Below are 18,848 nucleotides of genomic sequence, written 5' to 3'. Positions count from 1 at the left end.
GAAAGGTAAACAAATGCCCACTGTGATTGTGTAACTTGAAGAACATTTACACCCATCTCAATTTCCAATGGACTGGCTTGAAAATTTTATTTCTGAGAAAAAGTGTCTTTATCTTTATGTAATGTTGGTGTACTCTAACCTCCGTCTTGAATTCTGTATGTTTCATGTTCAGTAGACTGAGATGACTTTTCCCTCCCTATCTCTTTTCAGGGTGAGGTAGAGCCAAGTACAGCCCCATCAGTTTTTAAACATGTGCTCCCTAAAACATCTACTGAACTAATTTACATTACAAAATAAGCAGAGATGGGTAGTACACAGTACCACTTCATTCGTTAAGATTCTATTTAAAGTTACTACCTTCAAATATACCACTGTACATTCTACCTTCAAATATACCACTGTACATTTGGATCCACAAGAGAACACAAGAATAAATACCCTAATACATACTGCCTTTTGGAATAGCTCAGCCTTTCCTCCGCCCCCCAAGAAAAAAATTAAAACACAATTTTTTATTTTTTTTTTTGGGGGGGGGGGGGGGAAGTGCTGAATTATGTAACTTCATTTTAAACTTAGGATTCAGTTGAGCCCTGAAGTTTGTGTATCACTTTTTCCTTCTGCTACCTTCCTTGCACCTGTAAAAATCCTAGTGTTTTGGAAATAGTTGAGTAATATTTTCTAAGTAGAGTTCTAGTGGATCACAGGCATCTGGCTTGAAGTACAGTTCTCTAAAACAGAAATCTAAGAATTAAATACCTAGCTAGCTTCTAAAAGACTACCTTGGGGTGGCTGTGTAACATTCACAAGCTTGAAACGCTAGCAGTTAGGAGAGGTAATTCAAAAGGGATAATGAAAATGTGTATTTCATCATTTAATGTAAAAGAAGGTAAAGAAAAAAAAAATCACCTATCAAGTTACAGGTACAATAGTAGATTTCCCCCCAAGACAGATTTTTCTAAGAAACATGAAAACCTTAATGTGCTGATTAGTAAGAGCTGGTGCTGTAAGCACCCAAATCAGGAACGGGGCGGGGGTGGGGGGAGTAGTGTTCTTTCCACAGTTCTGTGGGTTTTGTTTTGGTGCACAACATATGAACTCCTGCTGAAGCTCTCCCACCTGCTGCGAAACACTCCCTCCTGACCAGCCCTGCCCAGTATGTTACTGGAACCCTATGCTGAAGATGGAGTTCACATTGTGCCTCTTTCATGGGAGGCAATATCCTGCTGACAGGTTATGTCTACCCTACCCAGACACCAGTTTTCAAGAAAGCCATACCAGCTTCAGGTTTCTGAGATGACCACACCTGACAATTTGTTGCAGTGGTCCAAAAAAAGCCAAAACTTGTTCCAAACCTCCAACTCCTTGCTAAAAGTAAAGACATATAAACCAGCCACAACATTGTTACCAGCTGTGATTCACACAGAACCATTTTCCTCCAGTTAAGGCTAAAACAAACGTAGCTTTTCACTGACAAGGTATTTTCAAATGTAATTAAAACTGCATATGAGTGTGTTTGGACAGCAAAATTGGTCATCTTCCCTAAACACCCAACAGCTGAGAGAAGCTGGCAGCTGCATCTCAACTGCACTATCAAACAACAACAAAAAATACCCCAGGGCTCAGGAAATTATCTGTCTTGACTACTGGGATATTAAGTTCTCTCATATAACGTTCTCTTTATACTAGGACAACAGCAATGCTTGCTCTGGATGGGTTTGCTGGGTGAAATAAATAGTGAGGACATACTGTAGCCTTCAGCATTAGTTGACTGGATTATTCATTTTGTAAGCAGCCACATTTAGATGCCAGTCTCAATAACCAGGTCAGAAAAAATGCAAATTGCTGTCATTTCTGATAAGCAAACTGTTTGTAGGAGCTTAGAAAATTACTAGGTTTTTATTTAACTTAAAGCTGGTAACTGCAAGTGTTAGAAATCAAGTAGTCTCTTTAACTGTCATGAAGGCAAACAAACTTATTCCTTGTGTGATCTAATGCACAGAATTTACTGATGCAACACTTTAAAAAAAAACCAAACAGTGCTGGGGTATTTTTCTTTCCTGGTATCAGAAGAGAAATCTCTCATTTTTATAAGCCTCTAATCTCCCTTCTGAACTAAAGAGTCTGGGAAAAAAAAGCCTCATACAACATTGTTCAGAGTGCTTTAGGCTTTTCAGAATTAGAATACTGATAATGATAGTCAAATGTGTTTAAGTACATTTATAAACAGATTTAAAAGACTCACCTGTAAGTGTGTAAGAGTATCTGCCACAAGGTATGTAAATAAAAACAACCACCTGGAGCAAACACATAAAGCGTGTAGAGATGCAATGAAAGATTTAATCCTTCACAGATCTCCTAAAAACTCTTTGAGTGTTTGCCCTGGCTCTCCGTCTCTTCCCCATCTGTTCTGCTCTTCTGCTGTCTGGACTGCTTCTTCACCTCTCCTGTCTGTTTGCACAGAGAAAGAATTCAGGAATCATGACCCTGCACCTTTGACTTTGCAACATTTAATAGTGTTTGTACAGTACAACTCCGTAGGTGTGTTCAAAAAGAAAGGCCACAGGTGCTATTAGAAGTGCCAGCCAGCCAGCTTCGATATTCTGCTTCTTGGAATATACCGTGATTTACACAGTATATCATATATATGATACATGCTCTAATCTGTATCCCATCTTTATATCTACTGGTGTATGCCAGTGATTCTTCTTCAGCTTTCCCAAATATGGAACAAACCACATTACTAGGATGTGCGCCCAAAGGCGCACCGCACACACAGGTAGTGTCACTTCTGCATTAAGTGACTTACCACATTTTCTGTCTTAATACACAAACACATTAATTGCAACAGCTAGGATCAGGTCTGCTCTTCTGTCACTGTGATCAGGCACAAGCCCACGATCTGCTCACGCCTACAATGATCATTATTTGTGCTATACCAAAATCTGAAGCTTCCAAGTAGAGACACCAGTTACCTTCCGGGAACTTGCAAGCATCTCCTCTGTCCACAACCAGTAAGCAAACAAACCCAGGTACGGCTCCTCAAATCTAAACCTCCAACACTGCCTTCAAATTGAATTTCTCTATTAGATAGCCAACGTCTGGACATGAGTATCTGTGACTGCAACAGCACCCTGCTCCTCTTCTGCTACACCACAAGCCACCTCCAGGGTCACCTGAGCTTGAGCCCCTGCTATGTAACACAATCCCCACCACCACCCCCAAGTGAGCCAAACCTTTCCTATATGCCTTCGTTTTCACTCTTTGCTGCTACCCCAACAGCAGGCTTTCACGGGAGCCTCAAGTGCCACCCTGCCCTCTGTGTGATCCTTGAGCATAACCAAGCTCCTGGTCAGATTCATGACTGCTTCAGTTCACAACCTTCAGGATAAACTGAGCATCACCCTGGGTAGCAGCGACTTGCCACACATCCAAGGGCAGTCTGGCCTCATCTCTGAGACCTGCTGCCTTGGGACCAGCTTCAGAAGTCTCCACAGGAGAAGCAGAGAGACAGGGAACACAGTGCAACTGATCTCAGGAAGCAAAAAGCACCGTGCTCCCAAGCTGCCCTCAAAGGTTTTGGCACACTGGGGGAAGGACACTTAGCAGCAATCACTCTGCTAAGAAGGTCCTCAACAGAGATGGTAGGGAGTCTTTTGAAGCTTCACCTAATGTATTTACTGAGGCTGCCATGAACTCAAAAATATTATTAATAAATTTTTTTTTGGGGGGAAGGTGTGGAATTTGAGACCACACGGCAGAATGTAAATACAGAAATTTTTACAGGTCAGCTAAAAAATGTGAGAAAAAAGACAGTAAGGGGAATTCTTTCACTCTCTTAACTCCCATTTCAAATACATAATTCTTTAAGAGCTTTTCAGTGTGTTCTTGCACAAATCTTTGTATTCCCACCCATACAAGCAAGAGTCTAACTGAATATTGCTACACATAGTTAACGAAGGTAGGTTTTGTCTTACCTGGCAACACTGAGGTTTACTGCTGCAATTCTTCACATGGAGGTATTTTTCAAGGTAAAGCTAGATTGAAAAAAGTGCCAGTCCTAATAAAAATTCTGGAATTCTCCCAAATATGGAGAATTATCTTATACCTGTAAGTTTCTCCACAAGGACAAACTCTAAGGTGTTTCTGCAACTACTTCAGACTGATACAGGTACCAAACATGCAAAACATGCATTCTTGTGATAAGTAAAATTGCAGCTATCACTGCATTTAGTCAAAAGAGTACCTTTAGCAATATGCAACGCTAACAACACTGCTCACTGACTGTCCCACTCCTGCGTGTACACAAGTGGTTAGAGAAAGGTGACCAAACAGGCCATTTTGGTGTTCTTTGTTTTAGCTGCACACTGAGGACAACCTGATTCTCTATACTTAACAGCAAGAAATGCTTCCTCAAGAGAAGCTTAAACAAAGACAGAAAAGCAGTCTTACAGATGAGCTGTGAGAGATGCTGCTTTTCCACAGTGACCATATGAAAGGACGTACACCTCAGCAACAGCAACCTACACATAGGTGAGAATAAGAACACTGGCTGATGTCTCCATATTAAACTCAGTGCCATAAGGAACTTGACTAGAGAACTTGACAAAGTACGTAAAATGTTTGGATAAGAATTCCGTAGGAGGTGGATGACCTACTGAAGTATTCAGAAAAATGTAAGAACTATCTTGCTTTAGATACTACACTTTTTATCCTGGTGCTTTACAAAGCAACACTATGCAGCCATAGCCTTTGTTTATGATACATAAGTTAAGCACATTTGCAAGTTTAATCCAAACACTGCAAATGAATAGAGGTCTAAAATACTTCCAGATGGACCCAAATTAACGGTCTTACTCGAAATAAAGACAATAATACAAATTCATACAATCTGGTCTGCACAGACTGCTGGCAACCAACGTAACTTCAGCGGGTACCATCCTTTAGCCCACCTGTGGCCGATAAGCACTGGAAGGAGACAGTCATGGGGCATATGGAGGACAGGATGGGGCCAGTGAGCTCAGTGGAGACGAAGACATGAGACACTGGGTGCATTTATCAATTCCTACAGACACCTGCTTTCCTCAGCACACCTTCATTAATGGAACAGCCAGCTGGTTTTGTACTGAATTATTTCCTAAACACCAAAATAAAAAAAAAAGGCTTTTCAAGCCCATAGCAACACAGGTGAATGTGAATGAGAGGTCTGGCTGGTGGAGGAGTTGTTAGGAAAACGCCTGAAGTGAGGAAGCCAGGCAAGGATACGAAGGAAAGGAGAAGGCAAGGGGTCCTCCTCTCCAAGTCTCAGAGGAGATTTTCACAACACTGTGCTTTCCACAGCAAGCACTTCTCTATACTGCCAGAAAACAGCCTCCGGCTTGCTGAAGACTGCTGGCATCACTGCGAGGATCAAGCCCAAACGCGATTACTGCACAAATCCCTCGGTAATTTGCAATAGATGAGCGAGGCGCGGTTAAGCGGCGCGGCTCGCAGCCCCTCGCCAGGCCACGCGCCTGCCGCCCCCAGCGCCGGGCTGCCGGGCCCGGGAGGCGGCGGCACCTGCACAGCGGGGACCGCGACCGCGCCCCCGCCCTACGGCGCCGGGCCGCGCACCAGGGCGAGGGGAAGCCCCGGGGCACGCCGCACGCCCCGGCCCCGCGGGCCCTCCGCGGCCCGAGCACCGGCCCGGGTGAAGCCTCCCCGCGCCCCCACAGCCCGGCCCCGCCGCCACCCCAGCGGCAGCGCCCGGGGAGGCCGCGGCCGCCGCCCCTCCCGCCGCTCACCAGCTGCTTGAGGTCCTCCTCGGAGAGCCCGGCGTAGCGGTACCGCTGCTGCTCGAACTCGTACCGCGTCGTCTTCACCACCACCGCCACCCGCGCCGGCCGGAACCCCCCGCCGGCCGCTCCCAGCCCGCCGCAGCCCCGCCGCTGCGGCGCGCACGGCCCGGGCCCCGCCGCCGCCCCCCGCCCCGCCGCCAGACAGCGAGCGGCGAGGCTCAGCCCGCGCAGGGCGAGGAGGCGCCGGCTGGCGCCGCCGAGCAGCGGCAGCTCCGACAGGGCGGAGGAAGCGCCCACCGCCCGCTGGCATAGCGGCGGAGAGCGGCGGGCGGCGGCCCGGCTGGCCAGGCAGAAGTAGCCGCAGAGAAAGCCCCGCGCGGAGGCCATCGCCCGGGCTCGCTCCCCGCCCGGGACGGGGGCGGGCGGGAGGGCGCAGCGATGCCCGGCGCGGCCGCCCCCACTCTAAGGCTGCCTCCGCTCCCGGGCAGCGATCGGCACACATGTCACGGCCGCGCGGCGGCGCCCCGCCCCTCCCCGCACGCAGGCGCCGCCTCCACCAATAGGGAAGAGCGCCGGTGGGCACCCACCCGCCGCGGGGGCGGGGCTGGGGCGGCGGGGAGCGCTCCAGCGCGAGATGCGCATGCGCACTGCTCGACCAACCGCGCCGGCCCGCGGGAGGGGAGGCGGGAACGGCGTGTGGCGCGCGCGCCCGCGCCCCCTCCAGCTCCCGGGGAGCGCGAAGTGCGCACGCGCCTGGCGCGCCTGGCGCCGCGCGGGGCCGGCGGGCGGGACGGGGCCGTAGGCACGTAGGCGGGGGAGGGGAGGGGTCGCGCGGAGGGGCCGGGCCGCCGCCGCCGGGCTGCCGCGGCTCCACCGCCCCCCGGGGGCGCCCGCGATGTTCCCTGGCCGCCTTGCGCTCGGCCTGCTTTTGTGCTAAGGGGCTGTAAAATCAAGCCGGTTGCGTCCTCTGCGTTAGGCGGTGGGGAGGGGAGCCGGCCCTCTGCAGGCCGCGGCAGCCTGGCGGGCGGGGAGGTGCTTCGCAGCGGGCCTGGCGTGCTCCCTCGGTAAACTCCCCTGAGGAAAAGGACGCTGAAGGTGTCGGAAAAGCAAACAGGTTCTGTGTTTTAAAGGACTAGGTACCGTATCTCATCAGGATCTGAGAGAAACACGCTTGGGAAGCCCATCTCTTATTCATGACTATTCTGGTCTTCATTCCCGCATTTATCGCGGTCTCTGAGGAGCCGCAGGAAGAGGCAGCAGGGTGAGAGCAGCAGGTGTGGGGAAACACCTGTGCAGCCGCGCTGCGAGGGCATGTGAGCCAGCGCTTTGCAAGTCCAGGTAAAAAAAAAAGTAAATAGATCCCGAGTTACTTTTTCATATCATGAGCAAGCTATCCAGAAATACTGTGCGGTTTTTAAATCATTATTAATAGCTGCCTTTGCAGGCATTGACTTTCACAGACTACTTCTGCACTGAAAGCCTCATTCATGCACGTTTTTTTCATTACTCACCCTGTGCCTGTTCCTCCCCTGCGGGAAGTTAGAGCCTCTCGCTGTGGGAACTGAAGCCTCAGCTGTTTACCTGTCAATGCAGCACCCTGCTAGAGTGCTTTGCTAAGAGTCTTAGGAAATGAGACTAGCTAAGCCATTCAGCCCTTCCCTGCTCTTGTATAACAATACAAAAGCTCCATCCAGTCTTCACAGACGGGTAGGAGGATTTTCTATCTACTGATCAGCTTAGCCTTGAAGGAAACTACCACAAGCCAGATTACCAGGAGAGTAATTAAACATTACTAATTCCCTTGCTAACCAGAAAATACCTCATTCTGTATAACCATTAACTTTTGGATTGTACAAAGCAGTAGGTACAAGATCCCGGAGACCCAAGAGGAGGTAAGAGGTTGTGAAAATTTACAGCTCTGTTCTGAATGGTATCTGTTTTGTAACTTACTTGATCATTGAGCTGCTGCTGTAGGATCCTGTGCTTCATGTAGTACCTAGTTATATTGAACTGGTTTCATCTTTGAAAAACAAATCTGCTTCAACCACTAAGGCAAGCTTGAATGTGGAACAATATATGGAACAAAATATTCTGAGGCCATGCAATTATCATGTTATGGTCTTTTGAATTGATACCCACAGCAAGCATTATAAGCATTAAATATGAAATACATATTTTAAAATGTAAATTCAAAACAGTAGATGGTATCTTAATGTTTTGGAAGCAGAGCGGAGGGATGGAGCATGAAAGCAATTCATTCAGGCTTCCCAGCAAGAAGTCTCTGACAGCCTAGCTGAAGAGTACAGAGCTCATCTGACACCCCATTATCTATGTGGAAAAAGGTTTACACTTCCCATAACACATAAAACAGAGTTCGTGGAATGTTACTTACAGTTTGCATCTTACTTTGTAAATGGCCTACTTATAAAATGCTCAATAGGCACTACTTAACCTCTCCCTTATTACACCTTTTCTATCTGTCAAATGATGCTTTACTTATTTTGACATACATTCACAGCTTGTGACATGTCTTCATGCCCCATCTTCAGAGCAATATACCCAGTGCATTAAGGGACAGATCTGTTAATACAGAATTAAATTAATAAGCACAAGCATTTTAGCCTGGTATTCTTATAGGATAAAAGTATGGAGTAGGGGTGAATTCCTACTGTAATAACTTTCAAAAGTTATTGTGGCTGACCACAGCCAACTTTGTTTTGGGCACAAAGTACTTAAAAATTCCTCATGGAAACAGACACCTCAATACTGCCTGCAGTAAGGAAAATGTTTCAGAGTAATGCCCATTGTAGACACCAAGGAGTTAGTTATAATACATGAGGTAAATTTCAAGACACTAATCCATAGAAAACCAGGCACCCTTAGCTTTACATTCTCCAAGACAGTGGACTTTAAGCATCCTCTATGTAATAAACTTAAAATAATCTATTCTGTGTCACAAAACAATGTAACTGGAAAAAATTCTATGTAAATACTGTATTATTCCCAAGTTGTTAAAATAACTACAAAACTCGCCATGCAAGACTATGGGCAGTTTTGCATAATGTCTCCAAAGGAAGGCACATACTGCTTCTAGTGCAGTTATAGTCTAGGAGAACTGTTCGTTTCTAGTTTTTATTGCTGTAATGCCTTCTTGTGATCATTTAATTAATAACCAGTTATATAATTAACTAATCCAATCATTTGCATTTACATTCTCTAGACTTAATTTATATGCCCCTAAAAGTACTAGTGGTACCTGAAAATGATAGCACTATCTTTGTGTTGAAATGTTAATGCCACCAGTGTTGCATTCACAGAGGAGGAGGTAAACAGACCATCACTATAACATTTCACAAAATTGAGCCCTTAGATTTTGAGCCCAGCTGACCACAGCTGTTAATGCTGGTTATCTGGAGGAAAACCCCAGACTAATACTTGGAGAACATGTCACACTTGTGCAACACACCTTACAAGGCAGGTAGATGAACACATCAGTAGGTGTAGTTGGATTGAATTTCTCATCCTAGGTTCTATCCACGTGTGCTTGCATTTTGCTTGCAACATAGGTACCCTCATCAGTGATTACACAGTTGGGCCATATACTTCACTTCATAAATTCCGAAATAGAGGAGGATGCTTCAGAAAAAGCAAAATAAATGCAGTTATTCTTGGGGATGCAAATTATTGGAAAAAAAATCACAAAAGACCAGTGAGAAGAGGCACGCTTTCTTGTCCACACTTTCATTAGAACATGTTATAATTAGCAGAACTTTATTTTTCTACTTTTCTTCCCACTCTTTGCTTGTGCAAAGCAAACTACACCATCCTTGAAGTGGACTAACTGATTTCACCATTTCAGAAGCAATGCGAGTATGTTCAAACAGCTGCAGACACAATGTTTTTTAAGATGAACTTCACTGTGAAAAAAAACTCATGAATCTGAACTCCACTTTTTAGACAGGCAACTGCTCTAGAACAAGCAATGTATGCTTTTTCTAGATTTTCTTGCCAGCATGCCCCAGTGTAGGTCCTCTAAAACTGACTTAAGGAAAAGAGGATGCTTTTCCTCTTCCTGTCCATGTCATACAGGCTGTCATAAATTCATTAGTACTGAAAGTAGTATCAAAGTGCTCAAGGTCTTCCCTGTACTCATTCTCTCAATAACAGACACTACCAAGCTCTTAGCTTCATACAGTTTGTCAAAACTAATTCAGAGGTCACTAAAGATCATGACATAAAAACCTGAGTGAGAAGATTTCGGAAGAGATACAAACACCTCCAGAACTTAAAATAAGCCACTTAGACTATCTCATCCAGGCAGATTTTGCTAGAAACTCATAATCTTAGTGGCAGATATCTGCATATGTATCCTTATATTAGGAGCCGTTACTTTTCCCTCTTTCAGAAACAACTGCACTAATACATAAGAGATTCCAGCTCTGCACCCCTTATGTATATAAATTAATCACTGGGATTTGTTAGAAATAAGTAAGTAAACAACAATCTGAAAAAAACCCCAAAATATAGGACAGGTTGCTCTACAAACAGCAAATTAATGACATCTAGTTTCATATGGATTTGGGTCATGTCCCTACAACCCTTTTCAAGCCACAATAACGGCAGGTATCCATTATTGCACAAGTTTCTTTCTCCTACTTCCCAGCAAATGCTGCAGCTTGTTCAGAAGCAACAATGTACCACTCAGCCCCACAGGCCTCAAAGAAAATACCAGGCTTACCCTGAAACTTCTTCCTCAGAGGATACCTGCCTCTAAGTTCAGCCACTCAACAACCACCAGTTTTCATAAAGAACTTAAAATTGCCTTTGAGCTTTCTACCTCATGTCCAATTTATCTGAAACTGAACAGTGAGCTTGAAGTGGGTCTGACACATAGATGGACAGAGTACACTGTTTAAATCTTGTGTCCTTAGGAAAGCAGGCTTGAAGTTCTGCAGTGTGGAAGGAACTGTCTGCAGGAAGCTCTGACTAGGGCACAAAACAAGACAAACTAGTCAGACACAGTTTACAGCTGTAAGAAAATTTTATGTTCAGGCATAGAAATTGCTCTGGCTGTCATAAAATTACAAACTTTACATTTTTAAAACCAAGTTAATATATTACATATTAGTATACCTTCAGTCATGAGAAACAAGGAATTTTAGTGCAATGAGACTTAAGAGAATAAATAATTAGGATCTCAAGAGTAAAAATTCATACCTTAAATATGTCTGCACATACATGTGTTTATATGTCCTCTATTACCACAGCATCCCAACTCTTCAAAATAGTTAAAACATCTCTTGTCCTCCTCAGTTCTTAGGATACCTAGCTTCATATTTGAGAGTGTCTGTGTCTGTGTGCACACGAGCATGTGTTGTGTATACTTGTGTATATATGTAATGAACTTGGGAAGCGACAGGTCAGAAGAGAGTTTATTTGTGAATGATCATAAGTCTTGTTCCTTATGCTGTGGGAGCAAATGACAATGTTTAAGTCCTATGTCTGCAAAAGCTCGGTTGTGCCTGCCCTGGAACACTCCTGCATTTGCAAAGGATTTTACAGCTGTAGTAGAATTTAGAGGGATATCATGACACTGTGGTGCTTAAATCCTGTTTCATGTAAGGCTTTGATTATCAGGACAGACTTTGAAATCAAACTCTGCATTCAGTGCACAGCCGGCTGAACTCCAGGGCAAAGTTATCACCATGACCTGTTGCTAAATACATAGGCCTGCCTGCTGTGTTTAACAGCTGCTGAAGTTTTTATAACATGGAGCTTTGTTCCTGAGTATGAGTTGCAGCAATGAAATATGAAGGTCAGTGATGCAAATATTGTTGTGGTCAGGAGTGAGGCTGATAGAAAGGACAAAATGTACAGCTAGTTATGGAAAGAACATTTTTGTTATTAGCAGGCGAAGAGTCAAAGAGAAACCCAAGTGCTTCACTATTTGACACTAGTGCTCTATTGTGAAGTACTCCCCTTTTCCTGAAGGCAAAAATCCTGTCCCACTTCAGTTTACTGTCATCCAGATGCTACATCAATGTCAGACAAAATGCTAATTTTGGCAGGCTATTTAGGATTCAGCATAATCCTAAATGCTAGTTAAATTTCACCTGGATGCTGCAGGGCACTGAGAACTCGGGAAGAAGCTGGTACTCTTCCAAGTGCATACCTATGTTCAGACAGGAAAACTAAATTGTAATTTGACTCTTCAGGTGTGATGCAGCTTTTAAGATTGAGAAATCATTACAACTACCTTAATTAAAAGGACTTCACATATTTCAGAACATTTTTTCAGCTCCGAGGATGACAAAGAAATAATATTTTGTATCCAACAATACACAAGGCAGCAGTGAGTTGCAGCAGAATGGTTACAGACATATCTTCTTTATCTTTTTGACAGAAAGAATAGAAAACAGAGCAAAAATGGCATCTGTACTTTGCATGTGCTTAAGAATGATCCAGTAAGTCTTAATTGATATGTGGCATTAGAGAGAATCGAGTTTTCTAATTCCTTGTGAGAGTGGTTAGACAGGAGGCAGTAGTCTGTGGAATCACTTTTACAGAGTGACTGGGTCTGGGGCTGCTGGGATTATTGAACACATTAGGATGTGTAACATACTCATCTGTTTCAATGAATGATGCTGTTTAGGGCTAGCTACAGCTAAATCAGAAATAATCTCAGATAATCTCACACATTTACAAGAAACATTGATGCAGATATCCAGTTATACTGTGCATACGTTTATTTGTGTATATCAAATGGACAATTAATAGTTCTTGTTTTCTGTAACTGAAAAGGTGTTGATGAGTGCAGGCAGAAACACTTTCAGATTTTAAAGATTATATGTGCCCTAGAAGTGGCCTGCAGTTCTTCACAGTGAGTTCTCCTGGTGCTTATGACTGTAAAGGCAGATCGTGGTCCTTTGCCCTTTAAAAAAATTCTACAAAAAAGTATACAACTCCAGATCTTTTCAAAAGAAACTAAAAAACTTGTTATGAAGGTGGTTTCTGTAGGCCTTGGTCATGCTAATCTGGCACTCCCAATTCTGCTTGTGTGTACTTACAAACAGGATGCTGAATGTTACCAGAGAATTTTAAATAAATATTTTCAGTGAAGCCAAATTTAAAGCTATCCAATCTTTTAAATAACAGATGAAAAGTAACAAATATCTCTTCACGTATATTATTACTTCATGGTTATGTGGTTTTATCCATCAATATGATGAATACACATTTATTTCCTATAAAAGTCCTTACTTTAATAATGCATCTAAATATATTTAATTCTAAAATCTGTAGCCTTTTTAACACTTTGTGAATATTGAAAGCCATTGTGTCATTCCCATTGCAGTGCAAAAGCAGGCCGACTGGAGTCCTCCAAAGTGCATCTCAAGTTCTTTCTCAATGTATTAAACTTAAGCTGTCACTAAAATTAATCTTTGCTTAGAAGTCATAAAACAAAAGGCATCTGATTTCATCCTTTCAGGTTCTAATGACTCAGCTTAGACGTTTTGGGAAGATGAGTTCCCGGCTGTGCTGTTGTAACCTGTGGTAGGTGTCATGAGCAGACTACAGACTGCCTGCGGTTCCATCTAGAATGATCCAAAAAAGAATTTTTAAGCAATCTTGCTTATTTGAGCATATTCATGTTTTGAAAGAATCCAGCATTTCATAATACCAAAGCAGTAGGTTAAAGTTTGGAGATGATCAGTTCCTGGTTTAGGTAAATATCTAACTAGATAACAGGATTATTCACAAATATTTGAGCATGTGAATAGTGAGTGAAGACTGTGACCCCCCATGTCGATAAAGACAAGCACATAAGCACTAAGGATTCAGGTGTCTAGATAGGACAATGTGCCTGGGACGCAAATCATCTCGCTCTATATGGGGAACACTGTCTTAGCACTTCGAAACAGATGTTCAGTAAACTGTGAGAAATCCAGCACATCTTCAAACAGCTCACTAGTCATGAGAATGTACCCAGGAGTGCTTGTGGTGTGTTATCTCTATGACTTTGATGCATCTGCATAAAGTATAGATACAGCTCACTAATGCCAGACACATGGTATCACTATCACAGTGTTTAAAAATTGCTGCTACAATTTACCCACCACTGAATACCTACTAAAAGTTTTAAACCTCTTACAGGTGAAATGAAAGGCCTTGCGTTGGTCAGAACATTAAATCTGATTTTCCCCCTCTCTTTCCTGATTACACATTACATATATGTCAGTATTTAAAGCCAATCAGAAAGTTTTCTTTTCTTCTGTGCTTCAGATGATACTGGTATCTGCTGGAAAGAATACAGCAACTTGGACTCCAACAAAGAAGTTAATTCTTAACTTTTCCTCAGTTTTAATCACTGTCAGGTATGTATGTGTGTGTGTTAGACTTATGATTTGGTACCCTTAAAAACTGATAAGAATTCAAATTAAATTGACAAGAAATATCAAACAAATCAGTTTTTCAGGAGTTCTTGTGGTGTTGCTTAACAGGAGTTCCTTTAAAAACTTCGAAAGTATTTTACTTAAAAATAAAAAAAGCTCTCATAACATTTAAATCTTAATAAACACCAGCAGATAACCAAGTCCTAATGAGGCCAACATGGGAGGTACATGTATAGTGGACTAGAAGATGTCTCTAAAACAAAATAAAGGCTGCACTTCTCTGATATGATACTGTCCAGCTCTCAACAGCAGTAGTCTCCAAAATCCATACAATTCTCAGTGGACCCATATGGGACACACTACGACTTTACAGACTATGGTCTTCTCTTAAGGTCTATGGCTATGTATGGAGGGACTTCCTGGGACTTACTTAGTCCCAGACTCCAGCATCTTTGAATTCCATGCCAGGAAAGAGAGGACACCTCAATCAAAAGAGAGGATTCCTCAATCAGGATGAAGTTAGGAGAAGATTTAAGAGTTATTGCTGAGGTGCAGTGTAAGAAATAATGCATAACGCATTTCTTTGCCTAGTGACATTGTCATCCTTGTCTCCCGCATGTACTTTTCCAGCTTCTCTGTTCCCCCTCAGGGATACGAATAAACAAATTCCTGCAAAATCAGAAAAGGCAAAAGAACAGAAATTACAGGAACCATCCTACCTATAGTCCCATGCTATTTTACTACTATGACTGACATTTTGTACTCCTCTGCGAAAGAAATGCCTTGTGTCTCTCTAAATACTAACAGGGTTACAACACTTTAGGGATCTTGTGCTATTTCTCATGACACTGATGGACATATTTTTAAATGTAAACAAAATGCATTCCTTTGGAGCAAAGACAGAATCTCCTTATGGCTATGAAGAAAACACAGAAACATGTCTTAGAAGTGTCAAAAGGAAGGAGTAACATTTTTGGAGACATCTTAGTCACTTAGGGTCTAAGTAGTGACTTCCTCATACCTGCTGCCAATGGCAAGCTTCAGTGCTGGGGCTTTACCAGATACATGTTCTGGCAGGATGTATTTTTGAGCCTGACACAGAAATCTTGTTTGTTTGTGCTGCCAGTGGAAAGAGACGGGCACCCTGCAAGCGTTGCACAGTGTCTACATTAGAGGACTGTCTATTCAATACCATACTAGCAGTGCAACTCAGTACTCCCATGTGCCAAATTTGTAATTGTGTCGTCAAGCTGCTTAAACAACAGAAGTCAGAAGATTTTGTCTTGCACAGGTACCTGACACAGGGCTGCCAACATACGGGAAAGCCCCAAACTGATGGCTGAGATCTATTATCAAAGCAGGAGGAGGTACTGGCAACAGTTTGATGTTGTTACTCATTGCAGAACACACCCCAGACACAGACCTATGGGGTGCAGGTGCTCGGCCCTCTTTATCCACAGGGGTCAGATACAACTTGTTGCCTACCAGGAGACCATCCTCCACTACTGGGCTGTTCTATATGCCTGGCTGTAGTACCCAAAAAGAACTGAGAAGTTTGTGCTGAGAAGTTTGTCTCAAACAGTGAGGCAACTGCAGAGATCGAGACAACCCAGCCAGTCCACTTGAGGATATGGCAACACTCTAAGGATAAACTGAAATGCAGGTGGGTAGAGGCCTGCCTGACTGTTGGTCACTGTGCAGAGGTAGGGGAGGGTGTACCCCCGACTCATGAAGCCCCTTCCTCAAAAGGCAAATGTTCTGGAAACCAAATCTACATATGCAAGCTAATTTGCACAAAAAGCAGAGAAGGCATGTTGGGGCGTGTGGGGGGGGAAAGACCATATATAAAGGGGAACTCTCCAAAGGTTCTGGGGACTCTGCACCAGACACCCTGCTGGCCAGACCAATGCTGGATCCAGGATTGGTGAATTCCCTCTGCTTTGTGTGCGCTCTCTCTGTCCCCTTCTTTTACTTGATTTCCCTCACACACCCCCTCCTCCCTACAAGGCTTGCCAAATGTTATTATTGCCACTTCATTGTGTGAGCCCAGAATAAAGACCTTGTGTTTGTGGACCTTTGGTGTCCTTTCATCTTAATCCAACCAGGGGAATCAGCAAATCTAAGTAACTCCTCCCTCTCTCTGTGGGACAGTGGAACCTGACACTGGCTTCGGGTGATTATCCCACACAGCCAAGAATGTAAGGTTTATAAGTCCAAGGAGAGGGAAAACAAAAGGGGAGAGTCATGTAACTGAGAGCAGTAGCATTTCCTTCAGAAAGGAGCACTCTTGTTCTAATCATTCACACATTGTCATAGCAGCACTTTTCATGGTTTGGTTCATTAAACTATTTAGTGAAAAAATGTTTCATATGTGTAATCAATACACCTGGCAGCAAACAGTTAAAATACTTAAGAAATGAGTTAGCAATGAAAGAAATGGAAGAGATTTCCTTACCGTTGGTCAGCCTACAAGTTTTCTGTTTAGTCTAAATTAATCTCCTCAGCTCACTTGGTAGTCTGTGGGAAAAGATAAATACCTCCCAGAGAGTTATTGATGCCATCTACTCCCAAAATTTGTTTAAAGATTAATTGTTCTATTTCTCTCCACTTAGATTTACAGAACAATTTGTTGTTAAAAATATCTCAACTGTAACTGGTGAAATATGCTCTGATAAAAATATCATGTATAGCAACTTACTTGTTATGGACTTTATGATGAAATTAGTCTCTCTAGTTGAAAGTAAAGCAATTCAATTAAAAATTTTAATAATACTGGAATAAATTTCTATACTGAATTTGTAAAATGGTAGAAATATCTCTGCTACTTTATACACTGTCTTTGTGCAGTATTGACATCCTGTGGATGTTACAGTGAAGAACTGCGTCTGAAAAATTCTTACAAAAATGTCTTGCAAACATGTAGAATCACTTTAATGTTCATAACATGTTACTTATTATGTGTATCATATTTACTTCCTTCAGTCTGTAGCACTAAAGATAATTCTTGCCTATTTTTTTCATGTCTTTTACAGTGTCATGAAACATATAGCATAATCTAGGGAGTTGTGTTAGTTCTATTTAACAAGGAGGAAATTGCTTATGTTAAGAGACAACTATAATTTTTTAAGAAAAACCAGGTAGAATGGAATGCAATAAAATGCAGAAAGTATACCTTTCTAATTGTCTTTCTTGTAATAAAACAGTCACTGAGAACTTACACTTCTTAACATTTATGTGGTCTTAATGAGAGGTAATCTCTGAAACTGAATTACATCAGTGAAAGGAGATGACTTATGCACATCCTTCAATGAAAGTGAAAGCATGAAAATGAAAGATTTAAACAAATGCTTTTAAATATGCAGGATCTGCTCTCTTGTGTCCAAATGGACATTTCTAGGCTGATATTTAAAACTGAGCTCACCCTGTTCAAAACCCATGAGGTATATTTTTCTTCCTGTTTTGGAAATGCGAGTTTCAGGGACAGGCGTGTCTAAGATGTGAATGTCTGCAGGTAAAATGGGATTTGGATACCGGTAACTGAAATGTATGCAAAATTAAAACCTCATGCCTCTGAGAATAATAGAGGAGATTAAGATAAGCAGGAAACACCAGAAGTCATCAAAAAAAGCACCTGAAAGGGATTCTTAGAACTTCTGTCAGTAGCTGGACATAAATGAAGGACGGATGCTTAAACTAAAAGGTCAAGAAGAAACAGCATCTGACACTGTCATATCTCAGAATCTGTTTGCTGGCTGCCATCTGAATATTTGTATCAGAAGTCTGTGCAAATCAAAATAAATATTTAACTTGTAAATCTGTGCTCCTACGCTGCTTTGACATTCCCTTTCCCCTCCTTTTTGTTTTCCCTAAAAGAACAAAGAGTTCTTATAATCAATAATTCTGGAAAGGAATCAAGCTCCATCCAGAGTTTTCAAGTTACCAGAAACTCTTTGTAAAGTCAGTAGAGACTATTTAGGAATTACAGGAGGAATGCTTGATTATCTGGGAGCAATCTGGGGAGTTCTCAGAGCGAACAATTTTCCCATTTCCTAAAGAGAAAAAAGGTATTGTGAGAAAATGTTCTACAAGAGCATCATGCTTTGTTTAGAGCACTGAATGCAACTGAAATGTACTTAAGAATAGGAACAAGCAATGTAAACTGCAATATATTTGCTTAAAGGGGAGAGGAGACTTGTTTCCTTAGGGAAACAGTCACTTATAGCTCTAACTCATGCATTAGTTTATTCTTGTTGAATAGTTGTTAAAAGGAAGAGTTTATAATATGAGGGCAGGATGTTACTTGGTGGCAGAGGGAAAATAATGCTATGAGCAACAACTCAAACGTGCCTGCTGTAGTCCTATTAGAAAAGTGGCAGGTCCTCTATCCACTGTAGCAGTTTGGCACAGGCAAGTGAATTTGCCCCAGAAATGTGCTAAGCAAATGTGTCTTTTGCTAAGAGAGAAAAGCTTCTAATTCTGACACTGTTTCTGTCTTGCTTTCTGCAAATGTTGACTTTGTTGTGAGCTGTATTTACCCCTTTTGTCTTTTTTTTAGTTGCATTCTTTCCTTTGAGGAGCCTAAATTTTTGTTATGTTGAAGAAAGCTGGCAAAACTGGTGTATAAATCTTGACCTACAAATTTCCTAGTGAGGTAGTTGTTACAGCTGATCAAGAATAAAGT

General features: G+C 42.6%; 2 protein-coding genes and 1 long non-coding RNA gene across 11 annotated transcripts in view; 1 reads left to right on the top strand and 2 right to left on the bottom strand.

The window, feature by feature from the left end:
* The window catches only part of NADK2 (NAD kinase 2, mitochondrial), a 35,097-nt gene extending 28,800 nt beyond the window's left edge, over positions 1 to 6,297 (bottom strand). For all 4 annotated transcript variants that reach the window (XM_056325526.1, XM_056325528.1, XM_056325527.1 and 1 more), the window contains exon 1: positions 5,781 to 6,297. In XM_056325526.1, coding sequence (XP_056181501.1) covers positions 5,781 to 6,161 — 381 coding nt within the window. In that variant the 5' untranslated portion in view covers positions 6,162 to 6,297. The remainder of the gene's footprint in view (positions 1 to 5,780) is intronic.
* A 328-nt stretch (positions 6,298 to 6,625) lies between these two features.
* LOC130142825 (uncharacterized) lies at positions 6,626 to 16,240 on the top strand. Its single transcript, XR_008819536.1, has 4 exons — positions 6,626 to 7,112; positions 13,264 to 13,328; positions 14,058 to 14,149; positions 14,798 to 16,240. It is a non-coding gene; the product is annotated as an uncharacterized LOC130142825 (long non-coding RNA).
* RANBP3L (RAN binding protein 3 like) overlaps positions 7,880 to 18,848 on the bottom strand; it is a 45,541-nt gene continuing 34,572 nt past the window's right edge. Inside the window, exons 15-16 of one of the 6 annotated variants that reach the window (XR_008819535.1) lie at positions 14,598 to 14,836; positions 7,880 to 13,369 (exon numbers count right to left, since the gene is read on the bottom strand). Coding sequence is in view for 5 of the 6 variants with exons in the window: in XM_056325230.1 (XP_056181205.1) it covers positions 14,706 to 14,836 (131 nt within the window). In the remaining variant the exon portion in view is untranslated. Of the gene's footprint in view, positions 14,837 to 16,622; positions 16,685 to 18,132; positions 18,217 to 18,848 lie in introns of those variants that run through there. The other 5 variants (XM_056325235.1, XM_056325234.1, XM_056325230.1 and 2 more) reach the window with 5 other exon arrangements.

This window comes from Falco biarmicus, chromosome Z (assembly GCF_023638135.1).
Source record: "Falco biarmicus isolate bFalBia1 chromosome Z, bFalBia1.pri, whole genome shotgun sequence".
In the NCBI taxonomy this organism is placed as follows: Eukaryota; Metazoa; Chordata; class Aves; order Falconiformes; family Falconidae; genus Falco; species Falco biarmicus.
Note: the sequence above shows the minus strand (reverse complement) of the source record. Positions and strands in the feature narration are given on the sequence as shown.